At 45.4% G+C, this 13,997-nt stretch overlaps 1 protein-coding gene across 1 annotated transcript in view; it reads right to left on the reverse strand.

Annotated features, from left to right (window-relative positions):
• The window catches only part of PRND (prion like protein doppel), an 18,875-nt gene continuing 4,878 nt past the window's right edge, over window positions 1-13,997 (reverse strand). The window contains exons 2-3 of the mRNA XM_082200715.1: window positions 6,016-6,243; window positions 1-1,248 (exon numbers count right to left, since the gene is read on the reverse strand). Of these exons, the coding sequence (XP_082056841.1) occupies window positions 716-1,243 (528 nt within the window). The 5' untranslated portion in view covers window positions 1,244-1,248; window positions 6,016-6,243 and the 3' untranslated portion in view covers window positions 1-715. The remainder of the gene's footprint in view (window positions 1,249-6,015; window positions 6,244-13,997) is intronic.

Here is a 13,997-nt window from a genome sequence, read left to right on the forward strand (position 1 = left end):
AAACATGAGCCTGACCAAACTGCGGGAGGCGGTGGAAGACAGGAGTGCCTGGCATGCTCTGGTCCATGGGGTCACGAAGAGTCGGACACGACTAAACGACTAAACAACAAAAAGGGCTGAGCAACAGAACCGGTCAAAGCCCAGGTCCTGAACCATATCATGCCAATTCTGGGGGATCTGGGCTTTGGTTAGGTTGGCTGTTGGGACAGCCCTGGATTGCCTCATGTCGGTCCAGCTGGAGTGATTCAGGGCTGTCAAAAGCCAGGGCAGACAGACAGTTGTAGGAAAGGAGGAGAGGCTGGCAGCTTCTCCAAGCTCTGCTCTTCTAGCACATTCCCTGTGGAGCAGCTCCCAACTGCATTGAAACCTCCACTCATCAGCTGATGTGCAGAAGGTTCTCTGCACTGCGGTTGGAGGATGGAGGAGACACAGTGTCTCCTCCTTCCCCCAGCTCCCTACAGATAATATTTTTAAATTAGGGTTTAAAAAATCTCATTAACACGGCGGCGCGGGCGGGAGGAGACGCAATGTTTCAAGGACTTGAAACCCTAATTAGGACTCCCCACCCCAGAGTGATGGCAGACCTGTATCTGGGTTAGCCTTGGGTCAGCCCAGCTCAGATTGGGGACGATCCAAAGTGCTAGATCTGGACTGGGGTGGGGAGAGGGAACTACCCAGCTCTATCTTCCATATCAGGAGCTTGGACCCTGCAACTTTATTTTGTGGAAAGAACAGAGTGACCAAGCAGGCCAATAATCAGGGCTTGACTGGAAAAATGGAGAGCTCCAGCGTTGGAGCGCTGCGGACACGGCTGACTGCATGTTTCGTTGGCACACAAGTGGTTAATCACAAACCACATCACTCTCTGCTTGGGGTCATTTGCATCCTTTCCTAGAGACAGGTTCAACTTGGTTGAAGGCGTTACAAAACTGACACACTCGCCAACCAGGGCTTCTTTGCTTACGTTAGGCTCTCGATATAAGGAACAGTTGGGGTAATAGAGTCCGTCTGGGAAATCCTTCCAATTATCCCTGTAATAGTCGGTGTCGTTCGGCTGCAGTTCCACACCGTCAATCATTTGACCCCCATGGCACAGGTATTTCTGGACAGGCGAGGTGGTCCGGCTGGGCCGCTTGGTGTATGGCTTCTTGTTCCGCTTAGATGGGGAGACGCCCACTTTCCGGCAGAGACAAATGCACAGGGCTGCAAAGAGGACGGCTGCCGCCAGTTTTCTCTGCATCATAAAGTCTTGGAAAGGAGAAAAGAGGTTTGCTCCATTAGCGTCAGATCAACAAATAGGAAGCAGCAGCCACGGCTGAACTAGGCAGCAGAGTGAATGCGCAGCTGCCAGCTCTAGATTTTGCAGAGTGTTGGGCAATATGTTCTCCGGGTATGAACATCTAGCTCAATACTGTCTGCATTGACATATTACATTCCAAACAGATGTACCAAAGCCAACACCATTTCTTCCCCATCCCCCCATACATTTACATTTATATTTCCTCAGTTCATCATATTATTCTTTTCTCCTTCCTCCCACTTCCTTCCACCCCCACTCAATTTCCTCCACATTATACAATTTACAGTAATCTTTGGATTCCACAATCTTCTCAAATCATCTATATAGTCTTATTATCTTTCCTTACTATTTTTTCTTCCATCCAGTACTTCACATTTTAATCTAGGCATATTAGCATATCTTTTTTTGCACAATATTTTGCCATATATTCATCAAAACATTTCCACTCCTTTTTTCATTTTTGATTCGACTGATTTCTTATTATAGCAGTTAATTTTGCCAAAATTAAATATTCATTTAGTTTACAAATCCATTCCTCCTTTGTGGGTATAGTTTGTGACTTCCACCTAGCAGCAATCACTACCGTATTTTTCGCCCCATAAGACGCACTTTTTCCCCTCCAAAAATGAAGGGGAAATCGGGGTGTGTCTTATGGGGCGAATGCCTGCAAGCCTCGCGCGCCCGGCAGGAGGTCCCACCGGGTGCGCAAGGCTTGGGGCGGCAGCCTGTCGCCCGAAACACGGGGAGCCCTCGGGAGGGCTCCCCCTGCTTCGGGCGAGTGTCTGCAAGCCTCGCGCACCCGGCAGGAGGTCCCGCCAGGTGCGTGAGGCTTGGGGCGGCAGCCTGTCACCCGAAACACGGGGAGCCCTCGGGAGGGCTCCCCCTGCTTCGGGCGAGTGTCTGCAAGCCTCGCGCACCCGGCAGGAGGTCCCGCCAGGTGCGCGAGGCTTGGGGCGGCAGCCTGTCGCCCGAAACACGGGGAGCCCTCGGGAGGGCTCCCCCTGCTTCGGGCGAGTGTCTGCAAGCCTCGCGCACCCGGCAGGAGGTCCCACCGGGTGCGCGAGGCTTGGGGCGGCAGCGGACTGCTTGCGCGCACCTAGAAGCTTGGGGCGCGCTGAGCTCAGCACGCCCCAAGCTTCTAGGTGCGCGGGAGCAGTCCGCTGCCGCCCCAAGCCTCGCGCACCCGGTGGGACCTCCTGCCGGGTGCGCGAGGCTTGGGGCGGCAGCGGACTGCTTGCGCGCACCTAGAAGCTTGGGGCGCGCTGAGCTCAGCACGCCCCAAGCTCCTGGTGTAGCGCAGCGATCCACTAGCCCTCGGAGAGCCCCGCGGCTCTCCCAAGGCTAGCGGACTGCTTGCCGGCATGCAGAAGCTTGGGGCGCGCTGACCTCAGCTCGCCCCAAGCTTCTGGATTAGCGCAGGGGTCCGCTAGCCCTGGGAGAGGCGCCCGGCTCTCCCACGCTAGCGGAGACCTTGCCGGCACGCAGAAGCTTGGGGCGCGCTGAGCTCCGCACGCCCCAAGCTCCTGGTGTAGCGCAGCGCACCTGGGGGGGAAATAAAATTTTTTTCCTTTATTTCCCCCCAAAAAATCTAGGTGCGTCTTATGGGCCGGTGCGTCTTATGGGGCGAAAAATACGGTATTCTAGCAGCTGTACTTGCATATAGAAAAATTCATCCCCCCTCCGTGGTATCTCTTCATCTATCAATCCAAGAAGATATGTCTCTGGTTTCTTTGTTATTTATATTTTCAACATCTTCTTTAGTTCTTCATGTACTACTATCCAAAATTTCTTAATTTCCTCACACCTCCACCACATATGCATTGTTGTTCCTATTTCTCCACCACTAAAAATAAAAAAAAAATTAAAAATAAATACTGTCTGCACTGACTGGCAGTGGTTCTATGGGTTTCAGGCAGAGTTCTTTCCCAGTGCTACCTGGAACTGTTGAGGATTGAACCTGGGACCTTCTGCATGCAAAGCGGGTGCCCCCCCCCCACTTCACTTGAGAAGTGCAAATTAGGTAGTTTCTCTTTCAAATGCAAATCCCTCGCTGTGCAGCTGCTTTTCTTCCACCTCATGGCTACCACCCAGTTTGCTTGCTAGGTAGAGACTCATTGAGCAAGCAGACAATGGCATTCATTGCTCCTTGTTCTCACTCAAGAGGCAGATGGAAAGGCAGGTTGCAATGATGACAGGGGGGCTCTTGCCAGGACAATTTTAGTGAATATTTATTCTAATATACACCTTTATCTATGCAATTCTGCATAACGTATTCCTTCTTGCAAAGCAGTTTTCTCTAATAATAATGCACTTTAATGTTATCTTTACTATTTATTTTTGTACGTGTTACTTGAGCGGAGAACAGCATTGCAAAATTTGGAGGATTCAAATTTCAAAGGATGGCTGTGTTTTGCTTTGCGTATTTGTCAGAGCTGCCCTAGGTCCCAGCTCACAAAGGACCAACGCCACTTCGTTGTTATATACAAGAGTCTTTATTGAAGTTCAGTTTCGCTTTTACAGCCGCAGCGTGTAGTAGGTGAGAATACAACAGGAAATATTTTAAGTTTGATTTAGACAGTTTGTAGTCAAGCATTTAGAATATTGGACCGGGACTGTGGAAATCCATGTTCAAATAAACACTTATACGGTGGTCTTGGCCATTCACCATCTCTCAGTAAAACTTACCTCACAGGGTTGTTGTGGAGATAAAAAGGTGCTTGTGTGTTTGGGGTGAACCAGGTACCTCACCCTGACCTCCTTGAAGGAAGGTTGGGATGAAAATATAGAACACTTTGTGCAATATGGCGACACCTCAGTGTAAATGCATCAGAAATGTGTTTCTTGAAGACTTAAAGAAGGAAGTCTTCCACACGGGTACCTAAGCATACAATTGGCAGCAAAATAATAAAGTTAAGCAAGTCTGACTTTCGTAAGATTAGGATTAATCTAAGAAGACTGTCCAAATTTATTGTGACTCATCCTTCCATCGGGGTGGATGTTGTATAAATCCAAGCAAAAGGAATTTTGTCAGCCAGCATTTTGGTAGCTCAGTTATTCTTATAGTACATTTCGAATTGGTTTGCTTTAATTCCTCTCTGCGGAGAAGCTCTAAGATCAATATTATGCCTTGTTTTCCAAAATCGCTTGGATTCTATACAAACCTTCTGCTTGTACTCCCTATGCAAAAAATGTTTAGAATATTCTGCACTGAGATGAAATTGGATTTATGAAGGGGTTTAATGACAATTACTGGTGTAATTCTGCTTGAATGATATAGCTCACATTACTGGAAATGCCTACCCATTATGTATGAAGCACTGGAATGACTGTTGATCAACCTGCAAGGTATGACTGGATAAACTACCAGTGCTTTTTCCTTTCCTTTTTTTAAAAAAAGAAAAAAGGGTGCTAGGACCCACCATAAGGTTGTCACAGTAAGTGCCACACTTTTAACACTGGGGTGGGGAGGTACTGCTACTGCATGCCCATTAGGTACCCCCAGAAAAAGCACTTTATATTACCATTAGATCCATTAGCCATGTTATTTTGGCATGTTAAATCATTAAATTTAGCAAGCAATAGACAAAATCATGATATATCTTCTCACTGCAGCTAGAATTATTAGTCAAAACTGGGAAGAGATTCAGAATTTTAAGTTCACTGTGGTTTTACATATTTTTATTCAGATCTGCATTTAATCATCAATTTAATCATCATAATATTTGTTAAGGGTAAGAACCGTTCCACCTTTAATGTCTAAGCAAAGGAATTTCAGCATTCTACATTTGTTCACTTGTAGTTTATCTTTGTCTAAGTTAGTTTCTGTTTCTGCTACCTTGTCTTACTTTTGCATTGTTAAACTTTGTTTTGGAGTAGTCTAAACAGGACTATAAACCAATAAAGGAATCTGAAACTACTCAATTGAATAAAAACAGTTTTAAGTTGAAAAAAACAATATTTTCAGGATATGTATTGTAAAGAGTCTTGTCTCTTGTTTCTCTTCAGGTCGTATAAATCTTTCGCCTTTTATTAAGGATATTTTTCTCTTTTTAATGTGCACTTGCAACCATTTAAAAACTTCCCCAGTGTTATAGCCAAGACCTCATAGGTGAAACTTAACAGGTGGCTTATCTGTTCCATTATCAAATGAAATGCGACTCCCACAAGCAGAAGCCAAGGCTATTCCGTTTGCCTCCATTGCTCATTAGGATCCTATGATATCTTTAGCTGACTTTGCGTCTGGCATCCTGAATCTAAACATATGAAAAGTAAATAAAAATGGACTGGCATGACCCTGAACTGCAATACAAAAGAATGACTTCTAAGCAGTGCAAAGATTCAGGGTTCCTCCAGACAAGTTGAGCATTTGCCCTGATTCACTTGCACAAAGCTTATGCAGAGGTTAAATTATACAGTTTTATTAAGCGTTCATCCCGATTTATTTGCAGGGAGGGCATATGACAAATGAGCATGCATCCTGCATCCATCCTGATTTGCTTCCCGTTAATCATTCATTTATCCCACCCTTTCCCTGCCAGTTCCAAACTGCAAAAAGTCGAACCCTTGTTTTTAAAAGTGGATTTGTTGTGCTAGGGGAACAGAGCACTTGAACTCACCTTAACGGCGCAAACCTAAATTTACAGTATGCTCTTTAATCCCTCCCACGAAGCAGTGACAATCTGAAGGCACCCTTAGCAAACACGGGAGTAACTTACTCTTCTGTAGATGGTTTCTGGTAGGCTTCTCTGAGGCTCTGTTCTTTTTGAAGAGCAGGTGTCTCTAAGCTCAAAAAGCCTGTGCTCCTCAGAATATATAGCAGCAGGAGGGGTAACCTTCAATGTCAAGTTTAGCCAATCCTTTGTGTCTGAGCATACACCATCTCTCAACCTTGCGGCCACTGTTCTAAATGCATCAGGAAACTTTCCCCAGGGGTCGCTGCCATACTGTGGAAAAAGGAAAAAGAAAGAAAGAAAACAACCACCAAAAGCCTCACTAGCTGACCACAGGCTCCAAGCAAAACTTGTGTTACTTTCCCTGTTAGCTTCTCTCTGGTACAGATTGTATAGTTCATGCTAAAAATAGGATGGAAGCAGAGGGCAGAGGGCCATCACTGGCTGTGGCTGCTGAAATAGGAACACTGGCAGTACTGATAAAAATATTGCCCGCCCCATATATCTCTGGAATGCAAGAAGCTGCCTTATCAGGAGTCAGACCATTGTTCCATCTAGCTCTGTGTTGTCCACACTGGCAGCCACACTCTAGGATTTCAGAATGGGTTCTTTATCAGCCCTACCCAAAGATGCTGGGGATTGAAGCTGAGGTCTTCTGCATGCAAGGCCGTGGCTCTACTACTGAGTGACAGCTTCTTCCCATTGTTTTTGCGAAGTTTCCATGTAGGGATCTGGTAGAATTCTACATAACTCAGATAAATCTGGTAATTATTGGAGCAAGCACAGGCAGACTTCAGTTGTTATGTACTGAAGTTCTCACCCTGGGCCAGCAGGGTGATACTGTAGATAGTTCAGGTCCACATATGCAAATAAGGGATCAAAAGTGATGTTCAGTGATTGGATAAAATAAAAAAATTCCTTCCAGTAGCACTTTAAAGACCAACTAAGTTAGTTCTTGGTATGAGCTTTCGTGTGCATGCACACTTCTTCAGATACACTGAAACAGAAGTTGCCAGATCCTTCTATATAGTGTGAAGGTGGGGAGGGGTATTACTCAGAAGGGTGGTGGGAATGGGAGATTGGCAGATAGCTGAGATGAGCCTGTTGACGACTCTTAACGACTGCAATAGGTCTTCCAGGAAAAGGCAAGGGGTGAGAAGGTGAAAAATGGCTTAGTCATGTATAATGAGATAAGAATCCAATGTCTTTGTTCACACCAGGTCTCACCATGGTTTTGAGTTTGGTAATGAGTTGCAATTCAGCAGCTTCTCTTTCCAGTCTATTTCTGAAATTCCTTTGTAGTAAAACAGCTACTTTGAGATCTTGTATAGAATGTCCTGGGAGATCGAAGTGTTCTCCTACTGGTTTCTTTGTTTTGTGATTCTTGATGTCAGATTTATGTCCGTTTATTCTTTGGCGTAAGGTTTGGCCTGTTTGTCCAATATAGAGAGCTGAAGGACACTGTTGGCATTTGATGGCATACACAATGTTAGACGATGAGCAATTAAATAGTCCCGAGATGGTATGTGTGATGTTGTTGGGGCCAGTAATGGTGTTGTCCGGGTGTATGTGGCAGCAAAGTTGGCATCTGGGTTTATTGCAGGCTCTGGTGCCAGTGTCCGTGTCCCATTCCCACCACCCTTCTGAGTAATACCCCTCCCCACCTTCTCACTATATAGAAGGATCTGGCAACTTCTGTTTCAGTGTATCTGAAGAAGTGTGCATGCACACGAAAGCTCATACCAAGAACTAACTTAGTTGGTCTTTAAAGTGCTACTGGAAGGAATTTTTTTTTATTTTGACTATGGCAGACCAACACGGCTACCTACCTGTAAGTGATTGGATAGTTACAGAAAAGGGTTACTGTTGCGTTCTAGTGGAGCGGAAAGAATGGTGCGCTTGGCAAAAGAGGCACTGGCACGCCTGGACCAGGGAGACTGACACAAGCGGGTTGCCGAATACTTGTTCGTGCAACACATCACCCCTCATGCGGCCACAGGGCGGAGTCCTGCCAAACTGCTTATGAGCTGCCGCCTCAGATCTCCGCTTGACCGGCTGCACCTGGACTTTGCCGTGGCCGAACCCCCAGGCTGTGCCAACGCGCTACGGTCCTTTGTTCCAGGAAACCAGGTTTTGCCTGGAATTTTGTGGGGGACATTCCTTGGGTGCCAGCCACAGTAGTGGGAGTCACTGGACTTCAGTCGTACCAGGTGGCACTCGAAGACGGACGCTTGTGGCGCCGGCACATAGACCAGCTTAGGCGCAGGGTTGGGGACTTGGACACTACCGTGGTGCCCCCAACTGCGCTCGTGGCTCCGGAAGAGACACTTACAGATGGTGAGACTCCACCTACACCTCTCTCACAAACTGCTGGCGTGGAGCCGAACCAAGCCACTTCAGAGGGTCTGCCAGACTTACCACAGACTCAGAGCACTGCCGTGCCTGACATTCCGCCAACTCCACTTGCGGAGGTTCCACCCACAGCAGCGGATCCAGGGGACTTGGTTTCAACGCCACCTAGGGTCGCGCCACAGCCTCAGCAAGAATCGGGCGGCCCTCCGGACCTGGGTACCGCTCCCTGGCGGTCTGGCAGAGTTTCCAAGTGCCCAACTTATTTAAAGGACTATGTTGTTGGACATGTAATATTGTCGGTCTAATGGAAGTAGGTGAAATGTAATTGATATGCTTTTGTGCCTAATTGAACCATTACATGTAGTACTGTATATAAGGAAACCATTATGATTGTAACTAACGCCTTATCTCGGTGGAGAGGGGTGTTATGTACTGAAGTTCTCACCCTGGGCCAGCAGGGGGATACTGTAGATAGTTCAGGTCCACATATGCAAACAAGGGATCGAAAGTGATGTTCAGTGACTGGATAGTTACAGAAAAGGGTTACTGTTGCGTTGTAGTGGAGCTCTATATAAGCAGGCTGGCTGAACCCTTCTGTTCAGTTCTGTTCTGGCCTGTGAATAAACAAGAGCTGTTTGAAGAATCGCTGTCTCATCTGATATGTTCACCCACAACTTAACATCAGCGTTCCTGGATCTACCTTATTTTGGGGTTGTTGTTTTTTAGTAGAACCGCAAGATCTACCACCGAGTGCAAAAGGCATACAGTTAGAATTAGAAAACGGGGGTTCTCTGTGAGCACATTCTGGGACTAGAGGCTTGTTTTCAGTACCCAAATCAAACTGATTGTTAACAGGGTGACTTGAATAAAGCAGATGGAGTCCGGAGAGAAAAGAAATTGACCATACTTTATTGGGTAAACTGAACAAAAAGGGTAGATAATATGAGAAGAAACAAACAGAAATGTTTTGTCTTTCTCAGCAGTTCAGGCCTTGTCTACAGCAGGGCAACATATACCTACTCCTATAGTGGAGAAACTCTCTCAGATATACAGAGCCAATCAGAGCACAAGTTATCCCAGCAAGGATCATGTCATTCTGAGTGGTTGCTAGGCAACACCTTCACCCCCCACTTCAGCTGGCTGAATGTAAACAGAATTAACCCTTAGGTTACTTCCAACACTGAGGGAGGAACCATTTATGAACAATTTTCATCGAGTTTTCTATAATAGAGGCTGAGACTGAATAGAATTGTTTTGTGGACCATTTTTGTGGATCATCTTATCAATTTCTTCCCACAAATCCTGTTCATAATAATAATAATAATAATAATAATAATAATAATAATAATAATTTATTATTTGTACCCCGCCCATCTGGCTGGGTTTCCCCAGCCACTCTGGGCGGCTTCCAACAAAGATGAAAAATACACATATTAAAAACTTCCCTGAACAGGGCTGCCTTCAGATGTCTTCTGAATGTCAGGTAGTTGTTTATCGCTTTGACATCTGATGGGAGGGCGTTCCACAGGGTGGGCGCCACCACCGAGAAGGCCCTCTGCCTGGTTCCCTGTAATCTCACTCCTCGCAGTGAGGGAACTGCCAGAAGGCCCTCGGAGCTGGACCTCAGTGTCCGGGCAGAACGATACACACAAATCCTGTTCACATACTGACTTCAAAGCAGTCAAGGAATAATTGAGAAAGGAGAGCTGTGCATATTTGAGAAACTTGTCCTTTGATACATGATGTTGGCAGAATTACTGTATCTTCAAATACAAAGGTCTAGAACAGCAGAATACGTATAATCAGCAGAGGAAATAAAAATATTTGCTGAATGTTTTTGGTGTCCATTAATCATGTGGAATCAAAGTATTTAATTAAATCTTGCAACTCCAAATAGTTCAGTTAAAGAAGCTATCAATATATTTAAAATGTTTAAGGGTGCAATCTGATATGCACTTAGCTGGGAATAAATCCCATTGGGTTCACATTTCACTGTAATAAGCACTCTGAACACCAGGGGGTGATGTGGACCAGCTGGTCTGCTATGAACACTTGGATGTAGAACAGCCGATTTTTCAAAAAAAGTGGGCCACAAGAATATTTCCACATAGAATCCATGGGCCACACATTGAACAACAACAACAACTGTATAATAATAATAATAATAATAATTTATACCCCTCCCATCTGGTTGGGTTTCTCCAGCCATTCTGGGGAAATTAAGGATGCATTGCAACAATCGATGTAGATCTTTTTTGTTTGTTTAAATTTTTATTATAAAATACACACACCTTGCAAATATACAAGCATACAAACATACATTTCATACAATCCTTCAATATATACAAACATACCTACATTCAGTCCCACAGATAATTCATTTTCCCATCACCACCCACCACCCCTTCACCCCAGCTTTGTGTTAGACTTCCAATCTACTCAATTGCAATTTCTTTCCACTTCTATTACTTTCTTTCACACACCTTTAACCTAATTTCATGCTTCTTTTTCTATTACACATTGTTATCCATCTTTTTTTAGTATTTCAGTATTTAAAACGGAACTTGTTTATTCTAATAGGAGTTCTGATTTTTCAATATGGTTTTGCAAGTATCCTTTAAATAGATCTATTTCTACTATTTTCTGTACACATATGTGGACAAATGATTTGGAGTGCCCAATACAGTGGAACCTTGGATGTCTGCGCTGGTGCAATTTGGCGCTTCTGCGCATGCGCGAGCAGCAAAGCCCAGAAGTAACCCGTTCCAGTACTTCCAGGTTTCCTGCGGTCCGCAACCCAAAAACACGTAACCTGAAGTGTCTGTAACATGAGGTATGACTGTATCTTCTTGCAGAGTGACTTAAGTTGTGGTCCCATCCCCCCAATGGTCCATAGTATACAACAGAACTTGCACACCATGCTCTTGAAATTGAAGCACCTTGTGTTTCCAGTGTTCCTAAATACTTAGCTTTGAAGCGCACAGAACAATTAAGTGTTCTCCGCACACACCTTCTCCAGAGTGACCCTAGGAGCAAATTATCTGTGGATGACTCAGTTCCTTTCACTATGACTGGCTCCAATCAGCACAAACTGCACTGCAAAAATAGTAACAGATATTTGACCCCCCCCCTTCAACCCTGCCCACTATATCTCTGCTCATTCTCTGATAACAGCAACATGCAGCCAAAGGGGCAGATCATTGGCAGCAAATTCATTCTTAAAAATGTCAGATCAAGCAAGCAACTACAGTGGTACAGTGGTGCCTCGCAAGATGAAAAGAATCCGTTCTGTGATTCTCTTCGTCTAGTGGTTTTTTCGTCTTGCGAAGCAAGCCCATTGACGGATTAGCGGATTAGCGCTATTAGCGGCTTTTAGAGGCTTTTATCGGCTTATCAGATCAGCTGATAAGCGGCTTATCGGCTTAGAAAAAGGGGGGGGGAGGAAAAAAACCCGTAGGAACTCGCAAGACATTTTCGTCTTGCAAAGCAAGCCCATAGGAGATTCGTTTTGCGAAGCACCTCCAAAACGGAAAACTCTTTCGTCTAGCGAGTTTTCCGTCTTGCGAGGCATTCGTCTTGCGGGGCACCACTGTACCTTGGGTTACATATGCTTCAGGTTACATACGCTTCAGGTTACAGACTCCGCTAACCCAGAAATAGTACCTCGGGTTAAGAACTTTGCTTCAGGATGAGAACAGAAATCATGCTCCAGCGGCGCGGCGGCAGCAGGAGGCCCCATTAGCTAAAGCGGTGCTTCAGGTTAAGAACAGTTTCAGGTTAAGAACGGACCTCCAGAACCAATTAAGTTCTTAACCCAAGGTACCACTGTATATGACTATAAGTGGCAAGTGCAGAAAGGCCCTAACATAAAAGAACATAAACAGACAAGGAACGTATTGTACAATATTGGGAAAATTCAGAACTTTAAGGGAAACCCCACAGCTAACCGGTTCTTAAAGGTTCGGGGCCTTGCAGAGGGGAGAGCCTGAGTGATTATCCTAATTGCACAGAGGTAGGTAACCTTGGCTCATATGGTGGCAGCTGTCTGTTTACTGAGCACATGCAGAATTAAAGTCAGATACACCAGTGGATTATATCTGCAAGCCCCCCTTTTGCCCAGCTGTGGCTGCGCCTTTACTTGTAAGGCAAGTGGGGGGTGGCTTGGCCAAAATAGCCTTGCAGGCCAAATGTGGAGGTCTGGTGGACCTAATTAGACCCATGGGATGGAAGTTCCTGACTTCTGCTTTAGAACAGGAGCAGCTGCAAAAACAGATCACATTTCTAACTTTTTGTTGTCAGGGTTGTTTGTTTGTTGGTTGGTTGCACATTAGCGAGACCAGCCATCTTTCTGAACCACCCCCAAATAATCTGAGCCTATGTTTCTGGCATATATTCCTTTAGGTTTGGGGGTGTATATACCCAAGCAAGCAGCATTTAACAATAATTTGTGGCGTTATCAACTAGTCCTTTCTTTGATTTGTTTCTGCTTGAAGAAAATGTTGGTGGAACAGCTGTCTTCGTGATACTTAGTGCCTTTTCTATATAATATTTCCCCTCCTACAGACATACTACTAAAGACCTTTTGCTTGTTTTTAGCTACTGTTACATGTAATAATAATAATAATAATAATAATAATAATAATAAATGTTATTTATACCCCACCCTCCCCAGCCAAGATTGGGCTCAGGGCGGCTAACACCAAATATAAAAACAATTGATTGAAATACTGCTTAAAAAACAAGATTAAAATACAGCATTAAAACATTAAAATGCAGCCTCATTTCAGTGGAAACTCAATCAAAAACTTTTTTGGGGATAAAAACGTCAAGTCTTCACCAAGGCTAACTATCCAGACTGGTCCTACATGGGCCAGAAAAAAGCCAGGGAAATCCCCAAATAGGAGTTCCAACACAGAAGGAGAAAGGAAAAAAAGAAAGAGGGGGAGGGAATCAAATTGATTCCAAGCCAAAGGCCAAGCGGAACAGCTCTGTCTTACAGGCCCTGCGGAAAGAAATCAGATCCCGCAGGGCCCTGGTCTCAGGAGACAGAGCGTTCCACCAGGCTGGGGCCAGTGTGGAAAAGGCCCTGGCTCTGGTTGAAGCTAATCTAACTTCCTTAGGGCCCGGGACCACTAGGGTGTTGCTATTTATGGACCTTAAGGTAAAAAGAAAGAAGCGACACGGGTGGCACTGGTCACATGACCCAGAAGCTATCTGCGGATAAACGCCGGCTCCCTCGGCCTATAGAGCGAGATGAGCGCCGTAACCCCAGAGTCGTCCATGACTGGACCTAAAAGTCAGGGGCATCTTTACCTTTACATGCAAAAAAAGCTAAAGGACCTCTGGTTGGTTAAGTCCAGTCAAAGGTGGCTATGGGGTTGTGGCGCTCATCTCGCTTTCAGGTCAAAGGAGCCAGCATTTGTCCACAGCCAGCTTTCCGGGTCATGTGGCCAGCATGACTAAACCACTTCTGGCGCAACAGGACACCATGACGGAAACCAGAGCACACAGAAATGCCATTTACCTTCCCGCCACAGCAATACCTATTTATCTACTTGCGCTGGTATGCTTTTGAACTGCTAGGTTAGCAGAAGCTGGGACAGAGCAACGTGAACTCACCACTGTTGTGCAGATTCAAACAGCTGACCTTCTGATCAGCAAGCCCAAGAGACTCA

Source organism: Podarcis vaucheri (assembly GCF_965113315.1).
Source record: "Podarcis vaucheri genome assembly, chromosome: 15".
NCBI classification, from domain to species: domain Eukaryota; kingdom Metazoa; phylum Chordata; class Lepidosauria; order Squamata; family Lacertidae; genus Podarcis; species Podarcis vaucheri.